This window comes from Siniperca chuatsi, linkage group LG10 (genome assembly GCF_020085105.1).
Source record: "Siniperca chuatsi isolate FFG_IHB_CAS linkage group LG10, ASM2008510v1, whole genome shotgun sequence".
Classification (NCBI taxonomy): Eukaryota; Metazoa; Chordata; class Actinopteri; order Centrarchiformes; family Sinipercidae; genus Siniperca; species Siniperca chuatsi.
The window spans coordinates 11,382,926-11,403,493 of record NC_058051.1 but is presented as its reverse complement, the minus strand read 5'-3'; the positions used below and the strand labels follow the sequence as shown (position 1 = coordinate 11,403,493).

Below are 20,568 nucleotides of genomic sequence, written 5' to 3'. Positions count from 1 at the left end.
GTGGTTAAAGAGACATTTTTTCTCTCAGGTCATTTCCATTTACCAGTACAATAGAGGGAACACTCATTCACAGGGATGGTAAGATGGCTGGTGTTTTTACAAATTAATTAATTCAGCTCTTAAACGCTCACGCTGCCCATGGCCTCTTCTGCTGCTTTCCCACGTCTGTTTGTCCTTCAAAAAGAGTCTGTATTTGGAGCAAGTGTTGAGCTGAGAGCATTTCACTCCAACAAAAACACCGATCAGAACAACTTCAATCACAGCTGGTCACTAATTTGTGAAACCATTTGGTGTGTTTACTTTTAATAAAAATCATACATTTTCTTTGTCTTGGGAATTTATTAGAATAACCAATGTCGTTATTTGTATAAATTGTAATTGCCCACTTAAGTTGCAGTGCATTCTTTTCGTTGCAAACAACATGCATGTGCAAAGTTTTTGGAAATGATCCCATGGTTAAATTCCTTAGAAAAAAATAGCCAGTTATAAATGTACTGTTACAACATACTTTTGATTCATGCTTTTTATAACAGAGAGCCAGCAAAAAGCCACATTTGGTTTAGTTTATGCATGTATAATCAACATGTAAACAGAATAAATGCAACACAGATAACATTTGTTATGCAATATCATGGATTTAAACTTCAAGGCTGCAGTGATAAGTTCTTTGGTTTGAAATGAATAAACTCCATGTTCAAGCATTATAACAATTATCCAAAGCAATCTGGATTCATAAACATCCCCATTATCTTTTAATAATTTAAACACTGTGTGTAGCATTAAAAACTGCAGTGCAGTGACAAACTGCAAGAAAAACCACAAACAATCACAACACCATCACTAGCTGCCTCTACTGGCCTCCACACAACATTATTTACATTATATACCACTGAATCTGATTTTGTAAGAACTATGCTATAGTGCTTTATGGCACAAAAGAAGAGCAAACACTGATCATATTTCAGAGTTTCTGGCAATGGCACATAATGAAACCAGCGAATGGCAGATGGAAAAAAAATCCTTTCAAACATGTTTGTCCTCTAAAAGATACAAAAAAATAATGTGCCTGAAGACAAGGACAAGTAGCAACATCTTTGTTTCATCAGTAAGCATCAGTGTTTACTCGAAGCATGATCCTAATTTCAAGAAGCACAATACCACTGGAATGAGATGGAGGCTATCCGTTGTCAGCACTGTGGTCTTATTTATCTTCAGTAATCGTACAAACATTATTTTCACAGTTGTATATTAATGATGCATTTTGAAGGCACCTATCAATATTTTTTTCTTTACATTTTTACTATATAGTGGAGGCTGATAAGACAATTGGGAGAGACCACTGTACAAAAACATTTCAGTCATGGTATGATTAGATATCTCAGTTATTCTCGAGAGAAAACATGCATTTCCAATCGCATATTTGAGGTTTTGTTGGAATATGCCTTATCTAAAATATAGCCAAAATATGGCAATCACCCAGCATTCCTCCTAACACTTTAACACTCCTCTATTTCCCCACTTTCTACGCTCAGTATATATGAAACATATATGGAAGCCTCTTTCATGGTACAAACAAGTGTTCCCAAAGGACCTGGTGTTGCAGTGACACTGACACCTTGAATGGCTCTCCCTCGCCCTGCCATGACCCCTATGTTCATATGTAGTCTTGCTTGTGAATAGATGCACACGGGAGGGGGTGTTGAGAATGTACCCCACAACTTAATTAAACTACTGAACAAGTCCCATTGGCGCTGAGGGGGTTAAGAAAAGCCAATTATGCACAGAGAGAAATGTAGAGATGGGGGTGCATGTATCTTTTTGTTTATAGCCCATAAATAATAGAACTTCTTGATATCTTCATCATCTTGAAAGAGTCAGCTGGTGGCAAGTCAGGGCTCTTCTAGGTCAACAGCTACAACTTGCTTAAAGGACAAGTTCACCCAAAGTACAAAAACAAATGTTTTTTGTAAATTAGTTGGACTGAGCATTTAGCCACATTTAGAAATATGAAACAGTATTTCTTTTTGAGCAAGGGATTTTCTACAATTTTGAGTTGAGCCTTACCTTGAGAGTCTGTTGTGCTTAAAGGATGGGCAGTTCACTTTGAGTGCTAAAGCGCTCTCTCTGCTGTAAAGGCGTGGTGTCTCTCTCTCTCTCTCTCTCTCTCTTTCTCTCTGTGGCTGAAACAGACTTCTGTTGGGCAGCTGTTGGAAGCGAACTGAAGGAGCTACAGCCTTTAGAGCGGAGTCAGTGAATCACCTCATCAGCCAGGGCAGAGCGGCATTCACTCTGCGGAGAGGACACCCAGCTGCTCGGTCAGAGACCTTTTTACGCACTGGGGGAGCTACCTGAAAACGCATATGTTGGCATCGTGAGAAGAGGGATCCAGCAGTTATTTTTTCTCTAAATTCTCCTGGAATATTCTGTTTGATTGTTGGCAACTAATTTCCATCAGTTACGAGCTGGAAGATACGGAAGATATCTCCTCAGCAGAATGAAGGGATTTACACCTTTCTTCAAAATTATTCTTGTTGCACTACTTGCCGCCAACGTCTCAGCGACCAAGTTAAATGTACCGCGGCTGAGACTGTCATACAAAGGTAATTAAGTGACAATCAACTATCTATCTATCTATCTATCTATCTATCTATCTATCTATCTATCTATCTATCTATCTATCTATCTATCTATCTTCACACAAATGCTCTCTAGCACCTTGTTCTGTGCGCGCGTGCCCTGCAGGTGACATTAATTGGTGATCGTGACCATCTCGTATTTGGAGTATTCTCTCTTCTTCTCTTTACAACATATATCTGTTTTTTTCTGGGAATATTTTAAATGAACACCCCAAGCTAAAAGGATTTTTAAAATTTTATTTGTGCATTTATCTCAAACCGCGTATTCTCTTCGCGGTGGTCCGAGCTGGAAGCGTTAAATCCGGGTCGATGCTACTGTTTGGGGGTTTATATGTTTTAGGAGGCACGCACATGTTCATTTGTTGGTTTCCAGGTTAAAACCGCTCTGCAGCGCAGGCGGGGTGTCCAGCCAGAGGAGATTTTGGCTGAGGTTCATCGTTTTGCGGTGGGATACACCAGGGTGCGATCGGCTCATTATAAAAGTTTATTAAGTACGGCAACCGCAATGAAATACCTAAGAAGGATGTTACATAATTATCGTTTATACTGTGGTATGGTTAATAGCATTGTATCATTAGGTCTATAAGACTGAAAAACAGCACAGGTATTTATAAAGTACCACAAATGTCATATACAGTATATTGCATTGCTTGTATTAAAAGGGCAGTTCACCCCCTTACCTGTAGTGCCACTTGTTGTTGTGAGACCTTGTTGGACCTTGTTGTGAGCAGTTTCATGTAGAAACTATTTTCTTTCTACCGATAGCTCCTACATGAAATTGCTCACAATAAGGTCTCTGGATTATCTTGAGTAACTGGGTCATGATTTCTGGGAAGTGACATTGCTGTTGAGTTTTTCAAATGTATTTTTAGGCGCTTTGAGCACCACAAGGCGAGTACCATATAGTCCCATTATATTAAAAAAATCCAGACATCTCTACGGCCAAAATCTCTAAAACTCAAAATGGATAAATAGCACTACAGGTGAGAGGAAAAATATGTATTTTTGATTTTGGTGTGAACTGTCTCTTTAACTGTCCAACAGAGGTGTGTTTAGTCTGTTACACAAGGTTCAGACTGTCCAAACCTTGATAATGACCTTTCACCTTTTAAACACTCAAAAAGTAGTTTCTGCTACTCTGAATGGAAGTATGATTAAACAGATTTTATTGGTTACAGGCTTGATTATAAGCTTTGTGCTGCTCACATGCTGAATGTTAAAATAGTTTAATGTCTTACCAAAATTGAAACATTGCCATATACAGTATCTTTTTGGCCAGTTAACCATGCCCTCTCTTCTCCTCTCTAATCTAAGCCCTGTTGGCTATGACTCACTAATGATAATAAGGCAGCAAAGGACCCAGTGTGTGTGTGTGTGTGTTTAAGTGCTGTTGACTTTGTTGTTGCCAAACCGTGCTCATTGTTTCGTTTCACTCAGGCCGGAGTGGGTCTGCAATCACCATCAGCGATAGATATCACACAGGATTTCCTCCCGTTCAACTCCATGTTTTCACCATCTGAGTTTGGTCTTCCTGGTAAGGGGGCAGAGACTGATAAAGAAATGAGAGAGAACTGCAAAGGGTTTTTAAATACATATTGAGGCAATAGAGACTAGACTACTGCTTTATACTTTCTTAATATTTGTTTTTGCCCTGTTAGCAGCAGGGTCTTAGGATGGAAATGTTCATGGGTTATTAGATCTGTTGGTCTGTCTACAACATATCTTAAAAATTACTAGTCATATTCATGGTCATGCAGATGAAAAACCCTAATGCTGTAGATGACCCCTGACCTCTCCTCTAGTGACACCACCAGGGCAAAATTTCCACTTGTGCACATCAAATATCAAAATCTAATGGACACTTCACCATGACATTTTATGAGCACATTCATGCTCCCCAGAGAATGAACCGTTTCCTTTTTCAACAGTCTACAGTATGAGCTTTCCTCTTGTGCCACCCCCTTTAGGTGATAATACAAACTTTGCATAAAAGATATCTCATAATGAGTAGATTGCCACGAAATATGAGCATATTTATGCTGCTGCAGAATTGTTAGTATGTTGTTTTTAACGTTTACTGTAACACTTTTGTGTTGTGGGATGTAATGAACATTGCGCCCTGTAGCGAGGTGCCATATTACAGGTACATTATTGCATGTCCTACATGTGAGAAACCTTTGTCCTGTGCATCCAAATTTGATGTTATAGTTTTGTCACTGTATAATTTGTATAATTGTTCCACTTTATTCCAGGAAATTCAGTGGATTTTGACAGGTTTGAATAATTTTGCAGGGAAATGATTTTAGATGTAGGAACCTTGGCATACCATTGAGTTTACAGAATTATATTTTTGGTCTTTGGGAAATCCTGCAACACAATTGAGGACTGGATGCAGAGCGGAGGGAGCACCTTTTACATAGATCCATTTTCACTTTGGTCTAGCAATAAATAGCACCATATAAAACCAGTTTAACTTCATTACTTGCCATTGAAAAACACTTAACTCTCATTTTGCGAGCATTATAAGGAGTCTGGGAAGAAACTCTGCCTACAAGATTCTCATTAGTGACCAACCAGTTTCTCGCTTCCTGTCTAGATGACCTCACGTTTGACCCTATAGTTTGCCCTGCTTTACATATTTCCCCCTTGACTCACGTCTCTCTTTTCCTTGTTTGACTTTCAACAGTAAATCATTACATACGTCTCCATGTGTCTCATCTTCTCACTCTTTTGTTTAATTTCTCACTCCTCTGTCTCACCTCAGTGTTCTTTCTTTCCCTTCTGTTTGTGTGTCTCTTCCTCTATCACCCCCTCTCTCATTATAACCCAGAGAAGCCCAGAGGGTGTTTGTATTCCCAGGAGGATGAAGAGGTAATTTAGCTACAGGAAAAGCTGTCATTATCTCATTTCAATCAATTAGTGGGTAGAAGTTCAAACAGGAAGAAGGACATTTTTACCTCCAAACTATTAACGTATTTGTACTCCTCTCCTCTCTTTGTTTAATTCAGACATCCCAGTCAGCCCTGATTTAGGGTTTTAAATACGTCTAGGGTAAAAATGGGATAAAGAGTGAATCATTTTTAGACATCTATTTTACATATACCCATCCTTTCAAGAGCATTTAAATTACTTTCGATGTGAAGTAGATCCTAAATACATGTTGGAATACACTCATTCAAATGCTGTTGAATCTAGATGTGTAAAAAACTAACTTTTCCACCAAATGTAGCTCCGTTTTAAAGGTGAGGTATTCGATTCTGGAGAAATCCAATACCATGACAAATACCATGATATAAAGCAAACAACAACACAGCAAGTAATGTAACTAACGTTAGCTAGGTTGTGGGTTAACAAACTGTCCCTACATTTTTTGCTGCAAAGCTAACAGGCAGAGGACGGGATGGTTTCCCAGAGCCAGCACACCAGCTCCAGACAGCGATACTCACAACTCTCCTGCTACTATAGCTAACATCACAACAGCATATCTTGGCAAACTAGAAAGCAAGCTGAATGGCTGTGCATGGGCAAGTAATTTAACATTACCTGACACACAAATCATGGCTGGAATAGTGTTGTGTGGCTCGGTCCAAGCCACTTTGTTTATTTCCCATTTACAGAGCCAGGACTGTGTACAAACACAGGATTATTTTTCAGTGCACACACTGAACAGACAGTTAGTGGACTGTGAGGAGATATTCGCTGAATTTGACAAAAAGACGTGTTTTGGATTAGAATCCCATACCCCACCTTTAACTTACACGGCTAGACTGCTTTTGACCTGCAAACCAGTCAGTCCTTTCTGGGAGGTTCTTCCTAATAATTTTCACCGCCATAGAACACTGTATTTATCTAACATTAATATGTTTAGAGAAAATCCTAGTTCATAATTTTTTGAAAACCTAATTTGCAATTCAAACACTCGACAACAAAAGTGAGAATGTATGTGTCTTATGAGGTGACATTGAGGCGTCGAGGTATGTGATGTGTGTGTGGTTGGCTGGTCTCCCAGACCTCTGCCCAGCATGTATACCAACATCCCATCATGCATCTCTCTCTGCCATTCTCTTTCTGTCTTTCATTTGTCTTTTTCTCCCTTTAATCTGCCTGCTTCTTTTCTTCATTTGAATTTCCTGTGTCTATTTGTGTGCAGCACACACTGACTTTAGACACACACACTCTGTCTAATACAATACTCACTTTGTCTCGCCAAAGGCAGGGGGGCACTTGAAAACACCAATGCACACATGAGTGTCCTATTATGATCAGATTGCATTAGTTCTCAGAGTGAAGGGTTGTGTTTATTTTCACTTACAGCCTGTGAATTAATTAGTTTATTTTTTCAGTCTGCATTGCCCAGATGCATACATACAGACGGGTGTTAATTGTTCTTAGGCGGAGCGGGATAATCTGTCACCGGGAATCTGTTGGAGACTCTGGAGCTGCTGGAATGTATAGGGCATCTCCCATCCTTTCATCTTTTAGCTTTTTTCCTTTCTTTCTCCATTCTTTTTCATCTTTCTTTCCATTTTGCATCCATCATTCCCTCACGGCTCAATGTAATAGCTCGTTCATTGCACTCTTCCTCTCCCCTGCTTTTCCAGAGTTCAGTTTAAGTGCTCCCAGGCCTCTGGACCGATCTAAAACCCAGCAAAGGAGAGAAAACGAGGAAACAAAAGAGAGAAACATGAATGTTTAGTAACCAGGCCAACTGGCTTGTCAGACACATGTTTTTTTTTACTAGCATGTATATAAGCTCTAAAAAATATTGGAAAGAAGAGAGGGTTTTGGATGTTTTATTGTTTTAGTAATGGTTGACATATGTTTAAATTTCAAATGTTTGTGTAAGTTCTTAACATATAGTCAAAGGGGTCTTTAGCCAGAAGGCTCAGTAGCTAATATTTTAAGTTTATGGTACATGAACAGTAGTACAAATAGTTTAATAAAAGAAAGAAAAAATAGTAATGGTAAGAAACAGTCTCACAATAAAGTCCTGGTCCAGGAGAAAGTTGTAATCCTTTATTACAAAAACACAACTGTTGAGAACAAACAACAAATGAGACAAGAATGAGACAAGGTTTGAAAAACGCCGGAGTGGAGTGTTTCTGGGGGCCGAGCCTCACTTATTACTGTACAAAAACACTTCCTTATAACTTTATTAACTGATTTTGATTAAACTAAATGATGACGATGATGATGATGATGATTCACACTAATTAATTTTTTGTGTGTCTTACAAATAATCACATAGATTCTTGTTGGCAAATTATGTTAATACTGGTGATTTTTACAACAAAACACGTATTATCATATATATATGTAGTGCTTTTTAAAATTTAAATTGTCACCTGGACAAAGAGACACTGAAGCATCGCGTTATGACAAACACATTAATATTACCTTTTAATATACACTCAGTAACTGCGCCCTACTAAACTTCAAGCCTCCATCAAGCTATGCCATTCAAGCATCATGTAATTGTTTTGTGATGGCCAGACATCAACAAAACTAAAGGGCTATCTGTCAAGGGGATGGTCCAAAGAAATTATTAATAAGGCTCGTGAGGGCATTCAGCCTCCCCACCCCAACAATTTCGTATTGTCCCTTATATATAATGAATTAAGTTACCACTGCTGTGCTGTGAGAGAACGGATTAGTTTTCTTTTTTTCTCCATGACACCTACTGGGCTCTGTAATGTCCAGAGATTAACAAGATATTTAGGGCTGATGAGCAGTAATGTTAACTGTGATTAACAGCATGGCTAAGGCTATGTACTGGCACTCCCCCAAACACACACTGGTGGAACTGCTAGCCCAGCTACAACACAGGCAACCGCACAGTAACTCTCTCAAAGGGCCATAAATGTGCTTCTAGTGTCTGTCAAAGCTCCACTAGACTACCTGTCTTTCCAGCGGAGACTGGCAGTAGCCTCTCATGGCTGGTTAGCTCTGACTACCAGCTCTACTTCACTGTCCATGCTACACTGAGCGGTGATCAGCCAGTGTCCCCGGTGTTCCCTGACCCTCCGCGTCACATACTACATGGCCACGAGGCCACGCCTCCTATAGTCGTTGCTCCCTTTTAGGGTGTAGTTACCCTTTAAACATCTTCAAATATAGTTCCTGGCAGTGTTGTGCAAGTTCACACTTCACAAGAGCAAGCTCAAAGTTCAGTTTACACAGATTAAAATGAACTTCACGTTCATGGCTCACAATTTTGAACTTTGAATTAAGTTCACAGTACCAAAAAATAAAGTAGTTCACATTCATTTCTTCAGTTTTTTTCCTTTACAAAATGCTGTGAGTTTGACTTGGGTGGATGAATTTTGCAGCTGTTGGCTCTTGGTCTTACCCTTTAATGATTTCTTGTGATCATCATTAACTTGCACATATTTCCCAAGACTGCTTCAGCTCGCTGTGTCATTTAAAAAATCTGTGACCCATCAGATTCTGTGACCCAAAACACCAGCATGCCGGGTGCCGTAAAACACAGCACGTGAGCGTCGTTCACTCATGTTCACGTTCATTAGTTGCAAACGGATATGTTCAGTTCACCAAAAACATGAACGTGTTCATGCACAACACTGGTTCCTGGGCCTTAGATTTCCTGCCACATGCATTGCTAGCCAACTCCTAGCTAAACAGGAAGGAGTTCTCAAGGCTGGGATCAAACCTCTTTAGCTCCTTACCTACAGTTTAATACTGGTGCTTAAATTAAGAACTGCAAACATACACCTGCATCATAGGTGTACAGCTTTACAGCTCTGAGGTAACATCCTCACACATCACCTACATTAGGACAGTAGGTCCTCTCTTTTTCTTGTTAAAGTAGTAAAGTTTATTTCAAGATTGAGAAATATTTAATCTAATCTAATTAAATCTAGAAACACAAGTTTCTAAGGCATATAGCGACATAACATTATAAAACAATATTTGTATTTTGATTGCTGAGGATTGTATAAGAGGGACAACCAACTCTCCCATGCGGTTATTATTAGTTTGTTTACTTATATCAGTGACTGGGAGATGATTTTTTTCTTACAAATTACATTTTTGGATATAGATATCTGTGTGTGCTGAGGTGTTAGGCTAAGCGTTTTTCATTTGTAAAGCATTTATGTGTGTGTCTGTGTAGGTGTTGCTGTGTAGGTGCGTATGAAGTGATTGTATGTCTGTGACAAAGCGAGAAAGCAATTGCATCTGATGTAGACATCCGTGTGTCTCCAGATGTCTCTAGTGCATCTCTCATGTGGTGTTTTAATGGTGGCCTGGCTAGATCACAGACAACACACAGATGGAGGAATTAGAGACTGGGAGTGAGAGATAATTGACAATGTGTGAGAAATGGGGAGCTGGAAAAAGGATTGAGATGAACACAGGGCCAGATCAGAGACCACAGATGGAGAGGAAGCTGGGGTGAGTAGAGAAAAGGTGCCTGGGATGTTTGAGGGAAAAGAAAAAGGACAGAGTGAGTGAAAGAAAAAAAGAAACAAATTAAGAAAAAATAAAGGAATAAAGAGACACAAAAGAGAGAATTCACACATCAGAAAGCCACAAGGTGGTCCAAGATAAGAAAAACTTTGCGTACGAAATCCTTTATAAATACTGTGGATGAAAATATGTGTCCGTGATTGTTTCTGTTGGCTGGGATTGAACGACAACTTGTCATGCCCAAAAAGAATAACCCCACTGCTGACTATTCCTATTGTTGCTCCTGCTTATGAAGGAAATTGCATGATAGGTGAGGTTGAGGCTCATTTCTTGGCAGAGCAGATTTGAAATGAACCTGGAACAGGATGGCTGTTCAAGTGTTTTTATCTCCATCAACAAAAAGTAGAAGCAGGTTTTTTTGAGGCCAGTAAACACAGTTTTAATATTATTACACCCACCTATTATTTGATAAATGAAAAAATATAAATTATAGGTGTCTCTGGATGGAGCTAGCACCTAATAAAAGTTGTTTAGTTTTACATAGTCCTAGTACAGCTTTAAGATATAGCTAAACTCTAAAAAAATCAATTGTATAAAGTATAAATTGTATGGCTGGACTGCCTCTGGATAAACACCTACTAGCTACCACTGAGAGATAAATCTAACACCCCTGCTGGTTTCAAAAGGCTTAGCTTTGCTGCAAAACATGTCAAGATAAACACTGCATTGATACCCCTTAAAGGTCAATACCTACAGGCCTCTACAAGGCTCAGTTGCCTGCACTGTGAATTAAAACATGTGCCCCTAATGCTGGCATGAGTCAACGGGCTAAAAGATGAATGGAAAAGGGGAATGTCCATGAAAGAGAGGAAACATCAATGAATTTCAAAGAACAGAGTGAGAAGAGGACAGAGGGTAAAGAGAGGGAAGTAATGAATGAAAGATCTGTGAATGTGGAGAGAAAACAAATAATGGTTCCATGAAAGAGTGAATGTAAAAGACAGAGAGGAAGAGAGTGAATGAGGAGAGGGAAAGGCGAGCATTAGATGGAGATGGAAATTCCAGAGTAGGGCAGATAAAAAGAGGTCATAGAACCGTGGTGGAGAGAGATAAATGGATGAAAAAAAAGACAGAGAGGGGCTAAGAAAAAGGACAAAGAAAAGAAAAGATAGGAGGTTGAGAAAAAGATGAGGGAGATAGAAGAATGACAGATAGATAGATAAAAGAGAGAAGCTAACCTGAAGGCTGAAAGACACTGGTCCCTTTGAGAAGCAATGGTTGAGGGTTCAAGTCCCAACAATGTGGCTTTGACCATCTGTCATGTAGATTACTAAGTACTCCACTTACACACAGGAGTTTTGGGAGATGTGTGTGTGTTTCTTGTGCACATAGTGGGAGTATCCTGTATCTCTTTATGTCTATTCACTCTAGTTCGACTAGCATGTCCAAGTTAAAGAATAGAATAGTGTGTGTGTGTGTGTGTGTGTGCATGTCTGCATATGTGGTAAGAGGCCAGCCAAAACCAACCCCAGTGTCCACAGCGATGGCCGTTGTTTTAACATGAGCATTACAAATCACAGCAGTTGAAGTTCACCAAGGGGGGTTCAGGTCCTGAAAAACTATTTATCCAAACTTTCTAAACTCTGCCACACCCTGAAGGCTGAACAGCAGCTCCCCTCCCTGCTGTCCTCGAGAGGTCTGACCCACCCTCTGCTCTGGTACCGATCTGATCTATTGTTATCTACTCTGTTCTTTTCTGGCCTGTTCTCTACTGGTCTTTTCTCTTCTGTTCCTGTTGTTTCCATTGTGTTTCAGCTCTAAATACTATCTAAATGCCCCTATGTGTATGATTTTGATTTGATTACAGCATCTTTGAAATTATGCTGAAGGCATATTTTTGTTTGTAGAAAAATTAGATAGTCCCGGTGAAAATGGATGCATGAAATGTTCAAACCCTATGTGCCTGCTCTAAGAGCTGCAGTCATAAAGTAGCAGCTTTATCTCCTACAAATTACATTTTTATGCAACCTTTTCGTGTAAACAATTGGGTTTTAGAGAAAGTTATGCCATCTACATCATGATATAGAAGCTAAGGTGTTCAACTGTTTTCCTACAGCATCCCCACATGGATATTAATATATGAGTTATATACGTTACAGTTGGTTGTTTAAGGTTAACCAACTAAAACCACTTGTTGTGGTGTCCTGGTGTGCCTGTCTACAACACATGTACCTGTGGCATCACCGGTTCAATTCCAAATCTTTTATCGTCTGTTTCCCCTAACATGCTCACAATGACAATGCTAACATTCCGTTGTTTAGCAGGTATAATGTTTACCATGTTCTCCATCTAATTGTAGCGTGTTAGCATGCTAACATTTGCTAATAAGTGTCAGTAGTTTGCAAGTATTTGGTCAGAAACCAAAGTATTTGACAAATTAAACTTTAAACCTGATGATGGCGCTAGGTGAAAAGTGAAGGAATCCCCAAAGTCATTACAATTCATCTTAAGGGGGACATGAATGTCTGTTCCAAATTTCATGAGAGTCAATCCAACAGTTGTCGCGACATTTCACTAAAAAACACAAATGTCAACCTCATGATGCCGCTAGAGGAAATGTTAGGTTGTCATTGTGATCATTAGGATTCTTCTGGACGAAAAATGTATGTTCAAAATGACATGGAAATCCATCCTATAGCTGGCAAGATATTTCAGTCTGGACAAATGTGGTGAACCGACCGACAGATTGACAGACTGACATTGCCACAGTTAGAGCCAGGCCGCTAGCATGGCTAAAAAAATCTCCACTACATACTAGTGAGAGCTGTGATGCAAATTGCGTCGCAAATGTTGAATAGCAAAAGCCTATGCAACATACAATACGCCCATCCACTACATACTTTGTTGCTCCACATGAACATAACACTAGCCTACTTATTATGCTGGCACTGAACACTGACATTGAACACTGTTTAGCTAATATGTTTAGTATAAATCTTTCAGGTTGGCAGGTTGCCATTGCAAATCCCCCACAAAGGAATCCCAAAGCCAAAATAATGAGAGGCTGGGGTCCTTTTCATCCAATTTTGCATCATGCAAGCTGCAATTTGCAACATTAGATCATTCTCTTGTTCATTTTGATACGCTTCACTCATCAAAACAAACAATATACTTGTGACACATCATGAGTGTGCAAGGAAAACTGCTTTTGTGAAACAAGCCCCTGGTTTGAAAAATTGTTGTCTGTGTTTGCTTGAGTGTCTCTAACTTGCCAACAAACATTTGGATGATATGACAGCCCCAATATTGAAAATATGTGCAAATGTAGTATTAAAGTGAAAGTTGATATAGCTTACATGGCTGTCTGCTGTACATGTCCACCCAAAGCTATTAATGCCTTCAACAAATTACAGTCTCATAATAACACCTTGTGAAAACTTTGTGCTCACTTGGACTAATGTTGATTCTTGAATCTTGGCCTCCTTCTCCTGTATGTCACTGTCAGCCAAGTGCATGCTGGGGCTTGGTGTTGAAATGACAGATGCCTTGCCAGTGTTTTATAGTCTTATTGCTCCAACTCGAGAAACATCCGTCCACCACCCTCTCTCTATGACATAAATAAACATCCACAGCTCTGCTCATGTATTTTTTTCACTGGAGACATTAAAGGATTACTAGGCATTACATATAGTACAGCTGGATCTTTCTGCAGAGAACAGCAAGCACACAAAGGTAGCAAAACAGAAAGAAAAAAGCTGCACAAACTCACAAAGAGGGTTCTTCTTGTCTTCTCATGTCAATTCAGTTTAATACCATTTGGCTCAGAACCAATGCAAAGTGGTAGAGAAACAGGCCAGAGGTGATGGGAAACCTCCTTCATGTAGGATGGGAGAAATTACATGTCACACACACCGAGGTGCTGCGCCCCCTGTCACCAAAACAAACTCCCCCATTCTTGCAGCAATCAATTAGTTCCACTGGAGCTGCTGACAAGAAGAGCCGAGTACAAGGGACTCTTCTGTGGACTGATGTATCTACTAGACAGCAGCTGACAAACACAAACACACACAAACATCACAGTTAACTGATACCATAGGAAAAGCTCTGTTCAGTGTGTTCATGTGTGCATTCTTGGGTGCATCTGAGTGTTTGTATGTTAACTGACAAAGAGTGCTGCCTAATGTGTATCACAACCAGTTGTCTTACTGACCTCCCATATATTCACTCAATTTGCTGCAGAACATAGCATCAGCTTAATATATTACCGTTTCATTTAATCTATAATTGAATCTTGAAGTCTTCATTTTCTTAAAACAAGTAAGAAAAATCTTAGTAGTAAGATCATTTCAGTCTGTTTCAATACAAATTGCCTTTTTTATTTTGGTGAAGTGTCTTGTTCTAAGATGCAGACGCTCGTTTCTAGAATATTCTTGAAACAAGTTTGTAATGGAAACCAGTAGAAAAAAATCATTAAAAAAACTATATTGGCCTTTTTTTCTCCTCTTTTCTCAATGACATACAAAAATTAGAAGATTTTTTTTGGCACTGCATTTGTTTATGTTAATGTAACTATTTATCCTCATCTCTCTGATACAGAATCTTCATTATTGTTAGTTGATTTAAAACATTTGTTTAACATTTAATTGTTTCACAAAATAACCACGCCGACAATTGATTTTCCCCCTGAAATCGATAGACATGTGATTTTATATTACATCGTTTTTTATAGTTTTGACTAACCTCAAAAAAAGAAGAATTGAAATATACTCTACAGAATTACATGTGTGCCTGCACTTTGCTGCATTCAATTAACAAATTGTGTGTGAGGCCAACAGAGAGTTGGCGGAAGTGTTTGTGCTGAAACACATGACAGCCAAAAGAGAATTTTATAGAGTTGGAAAAATAATAAAAGACTGACGTTTAAGGAGAGAATGAGGGAGAGAAATAACATTGGTCTTTCTTCAGAGAGAAATATACTGTAGGACTGATGAAGTGAAACAGAGTACGGATGAGGAAGAAGTGAGGAGAAAGGATGACAGATTTCTGAGGCAAAGGGAGGAAGGGGTGAGAAGGGGTAAGATTAAGAATGTAAAGAAGCAGCGATGAGGAAAAGGACGAAGGAAAGCTTGGGTTAAGAGAAGTGGGGTTTGTCATGGATCATTATGGATGGGAGAGATAAAATGAGAGAGAGGTGTGTGGTATGGGTGAATAATGGAGTAAGACCAGATTAAAAATGGGAGGAAAAAAGATGAAAGTGGACGAAAGAGAAAGATGTATAGAAAGAAAGCAACTGGCAGTCAGGGAGGGAGGAAGATAAGACGAGAAAGAGGGGAGGGAGAGATGATGATGAAATGAGGGAGAAAGGGGAGGCAGAGGAGGGTGAGGGTTGATGAGAATCGAGGGTGATGAGGTAACACCCTGCTCTGTGTTTTGATTGGCCCAGCAGGGAAGATCGGGTAACAGGAACTCTGATAGGCATCCTGAGACGGCCGAGAGAGAAGAAGCCTTGAATATGTCAATGTGTGTATGTGTGTCTTTTGTCTGTGTGTGTGTGTGTGTGTGTGTGTGTGAGTGAGAGAGTGAGAGAGAGAGAGAGAGAGAGAGAGAGAGAGAGAGAGAGAGAGAGAGAGAGAGAGAGAGAGAGAGAGAGCGAGAGTAGGAAAGAAGAAAGGAAAGAAAGAAGGAAAGAACTTGAAATCTGACTGTGCTCCCTCTTTGGCACTCATCTCACTTCTCATGGTTTTATCACATGATCAAGTGTGTTAAAAATGTGAGCTGTGCTGGTAAAATGAGATCTCCAGTGAGGAGCAGTAACAGGTTGGCAGGAAATCCCAGGATTTACTCTGTCATGAGTTATCTGGCCTGTGGTATCTTTGCCAGGATAAATCCCTGTGAGTTTAAATGAAAACACAGATATCTGGAGGTCTTATAGCTGTGAATTGATACTTTCGAAATAACTGAGGTAAACAAACAAATGTGAAAAAGATCATGTGAGTGGCAGAAAAATTGTGCTCTAAATAAAAACTTTAAATACAAACTTTGCTACTCTATAATAACGACAACAGTAGTATGTGCAACTACATGAACATTCAAAACATGACTAATAATATCAACACTGTTCTCTGATCTTGTTTCAAAACATTTTTGAAAATATAAACCTGAATACAGAAACATGATAAGAAAAACCACAAAATGCACTTGCAACATATTTGTAATGTACATGACATTAGCAAGAAACACCAAATTATCAGTGTAGAAAAAACAACAATCATCAGTTCATATAAAAATGTGTGTGAGAGTCTGAACTTTGCCATTCTGTCACCGTTACTCTGAGCTCTGAGAGGCTGCAGCTGTGCCTTCCTTCATCTGCCGCTGTTTTGTCTTTTATACCAGAGAGAGAGAAAAGGAAGGCTTTCATTTACATTTCATTTAGTTTGTAGTCCTGATATATTCAGTCCTGCCCTGGTGACATATTTCGCATTGGCCACTTTAAGAGGTTATAAAATGAAAGATTGACTTCAATATCATTTAGATGTGACATGGATTTTAACACTAAGTGAAGGAAAACGAGATTCTACAGCCATGCTAGCAGCTCTGCGAGGCTGTACTCAGTGGTGCCTTGAGCTAAATGCGAACAGCTAATCAGCATTCTAATATCTGTCCATGGTGTGGCAGGCAAATTTACATGTCTCGCCATGAAACAGGAAGTTGACTGTGTTGTTTGTAAAATGTGTGTCAAGATGGATGCCTTGTCTGCAAACCAAATCTACTTACGTGTACAAATAAAGTGACCTGACCTGACCTGACCTGTTGTTGAGATATTTCAATCTGGACCAAAGTGGTGGTGCGACTGAAAGACTGACAAACCGACATTGCAGCGCTGCTGGCATGGGTAAAAACACACCCTGAAGTTGTGAAATTGTAGGCTACAGAAAGAAATTATAGAATGTGGTGTTAATACCACAATTGTGTTTACTATTTTGCACTTTCTGCACTTATCAACATACTCACTACTCTGATTTGAGTGATATGACCTAAATTCTACATAAGAATAAATTGTCACATTGACCTTGATAACAATAAATGCAACAATACAGTAAAAATAACTTTTTTGTATGATTTTGTCTTTGCATTCTCTTCTTTTTCTTTACATACAGTATATACAGTGTGTATGAAAAATTCAAAAACAAGTCCATTTAGGTCAGAAAGAGATCCATAATGTAGGTCATTTGTCCAGCCCTAATCTATATCTCACAAAGAACGGATGAGAGGGAATATGAGACCTGGGAGAGGAGGATAAGGAGGAGGTGGTATTGGAGTGGTGAGAGGAGAAGAAGTACTCTGAGATGACTTTTTGTGCATGTGGCAAATTCCAGAAATATTTGGCACACTGCAACAATATACAGCCGAGATCTAATGATACTCTGGGAACTCTGTCACTGGTGTAAGGGGTCTTTATTTGTACGTGAGTGTATGTGTTTGTGTGTCAGAGCTCATAAAAAAAAAAAATGTCAAAGAGCAATATTTAGAGAGAGAGACTGACAGTGAGTTTTGTCAGCTGAGATGGGAATAGGTATGACTGAACCAGGACTTATTCATGATGGTTTGTGTGTGTGTGTGTGTGTGTGTGTGTCTGGCATGCATTTTGTAGCACAGGGGGTCTAATAGGCTTCACATATGCCCCACCAGCAGTAACACTGATGCTATTGTGTGTGTATGTGCCTCCATACATGCATGTGCGTATGTGTGTGTGTTTGCAGCTTACACTCTGCCTGTGCCCAATTTGTACATGAGAGAGATGTCAGTATGAGATTTGGAAGTGATTTTTTTTCATTCTCTGCCTTATTCTTTGGAAATGCTTTTCTTCTGTTTCTCCTCTTGAACCCACTTTCACTCTTGTTTCCAAACCTGTCAGTGTGAATCTTACTTATAACCACTTTGTTGTACATTTGCCCTTTATCGCCAAATGCAAAAATGCATTCATGCAGTTATGCTGCCCTTCGTTTCATCACATTAGATCTTTTCTTTTTATCTTTAATCAGAAGTTTGATTACATTTCATTGGTCCTAGTGGGTGATGAAAGGAGCATGTAAGCCCCCAGATCAAACAAAAATATGCAAATAAGCAAATGGTCTTTCAACAGCAGCAGTGATTTAGATTGCACAGTCCACATGTCTGACTCAGATTTGACTGACACCAGGACATGCTTCAGCCTGGCTAAGAAGAACACTGACAATGTCAACAAATCTCAGAATAGATTACTGCATACATACCTTCGGAGTGGCTGAGACTGCATGATGCGATAGCTGAGGTTTGACACGTACAGTGAAACCAGATGCTCTTTCGCGTGGCGCTTTGGTTTGGCACGTCTGCTGTTTGTCAATGCAGCGTCGGCTGGCTGCCCTTAGGGAAACAAGACACATTGGAGACAGATGTAGAAGTTTCCCTATGGATGCTGTGAGGAATTTTGTGGATGTATAGGGTCTTAAGACACAAGATGGATTAAAAGAGAGACAAGAGAGAAACATCTAGCAGCAAAGGAGAGAGAGACAGGAAGACAAATGGACAAACATGAGAGATGAAACTGAAGACATATTTAGAAGTGACTTCAAGAGAGGAAAAATAACACCAGAGAGGAAGTTAAAGATGGATAGACAGACGAGACAGAGCATGATGGAGAGTGGAGAGGGGTTAAACGGATAGATGGAAGAGATGTGAAGATGGATAGACATCAGGAGAGAGAGAGGTTGGTGAGAGGTGAGACAGTGGTGTGGTTTCCACAGTGAGGCGATGAGCTGCTGGAGTGATAACAAGCTACAGATGGAAGCTGTTAGCTCACCTTTCTCCTCTGTGTGTGTGTGTGTGTGTGTGTTATTTGAGGGAGATTTGTTTACACTTCTGAGTGATTAACAAGATACAAAGGCAGAAAGAAAGAAGAGAAAAAGACATCAAACAGGAATCTGCTTCCAGGCCTAAGTGTGTTTATGAGTATGTGTATACAGCATGACGGAGGAGCTAAATGAAACAATGTACACTGTGCAAAAAATCTTGAGCTTGACAAAGAGAATCAGATAATTACATCATTTAAGGATGAAAACAAATACTGAAAGAGTTGTTATTATGTTATTATGCGTGTTAAGCAGCCAATCATTGTTCAGAGACACAGAACTTCATCTTAATTAGTCATGCTAGTGGGATAGCCATGTCTGTCTATCGGTTGGTCGATCCACCTCTCGTACAAAATGTCATAGCAAACCATCAAATAGTTGTTGAGATATTTCAGTCTTTGACTTTCACGGTCCCGAGAGGATGAATCCCACTGACTTAGGTGATCCTCTTTTCTCTAGCGCCACCATGTGGTTGACATTTCTGGTTTCGAGTGAAATGTCTCAACAATTCTTGGATGCATTATCATAAAAAAAGGTACAGACATTCATGTCCCCACAGGATGATGAATTGTAATAACCTCTTACTTCGTCTAGCGCCATCATCAGGTCACATTTAATTTTGTCCAATACTTTTGTTTATGACTAAATACCTGCACAACTGAAGACATTCCAATCAGCCTCAGCTGTACTTTATGTTTATTGTTAATTAGCACACTATGGTTCATGTTGTCATGCTGACATTAACACTTAGCTCAAAACACCACTGTGCCTAAGTTCAACCTCCCAGAGCTGCTAGCATTGCTGTAGACTCTCAGTCTTGTGTTATAAGCTACTGCATGCATGATGTTGCTTTTAAGACCTATTGGAATAAGCATTATATTTGTGTCATTAATGTGAGTCTCTCATACAGTGTGGAAAAAATACTTATTCTAACTTTAAAGCTCACTAAAAAGAAACATCAAGAACACTGAGCCAGGTTAATATACTACATTTTGCCTTTTTTTTTTCTTTCTTTTGCTCATCCTTCATTGTAACTCTGAAAATAATTTTGATAAATATATCAAATCCGCTGAACCTCGGTAGTGAGGGTCAGATAGTCTTAGTGCACTCTTCCTATTTGATTTATATTTAAATACACATGGCTTACAAAAAACTTGATAACTATGCCCGAGGAACCTGATAGTATCCATCTTCTGCAATCTTTCCTGTCAAAACAAAGAGGTGTGCCGTGACCATAGATCTCCACCTAATACATACACTATCTGTTAAAGGTCTCAGCACACACCACAAACATACACACTCATGCATACATACAAAACCACATGTTCTTCCCATCACACATACACAAACCCACACACAGTATCTTGTCATTCTTCATCACTCACTCTCTAGCCAAAGGTCATCTCAGGGCTCAGAGCTATGTGGAAAAAGTTGAACTTGTGGAGACAGCGTCATCAATGGGCAATGTGTAGGGTTGCCTGCATGTTCTGCTGATAAACTGTCATACGTCTACTGGTATCAGTGCACGAGTGCTAATGTTTAATCTGTGCTAGGTGGTGTACTTATGGTTTGTATGTAATATTGTAACTTGATCTGCTTATCATCAAACAAATGGA

The 20,568-nt window shown here is 39.4% G+C and overlaps 1 protein-coding gene across 2 annotated transcripts in view; it reads left to right on the top strand.

The window, feature by feature from the left end:
- The first annotated feature begins 2,227 nt into the window (after positions 1-2,227).
- The window catches only part of sema3bl (sema domain, immunoglobulin domain (Ig), short basic domain, secreted, (semaphorin) 3bl), a 71,200-nt gene continuing 52,859 nt past the window's right edge, over positions 2,228-20,568 (top strand). For both annotated transcript variants that reach the window (XM_044211270.1, XM_044211268.1), the window contains exon 1: positions 2,228-2,600. In XM_044211270.1, the coding sequence (XP_044067205.1) occupies positions 2,495-2,600 (106 nt within the window). In that variant the 5' untranslated portion in view covers positions 2,228-2,494. The remainder of the gene's footprint in view (positions 2,601-20,568) is intronic.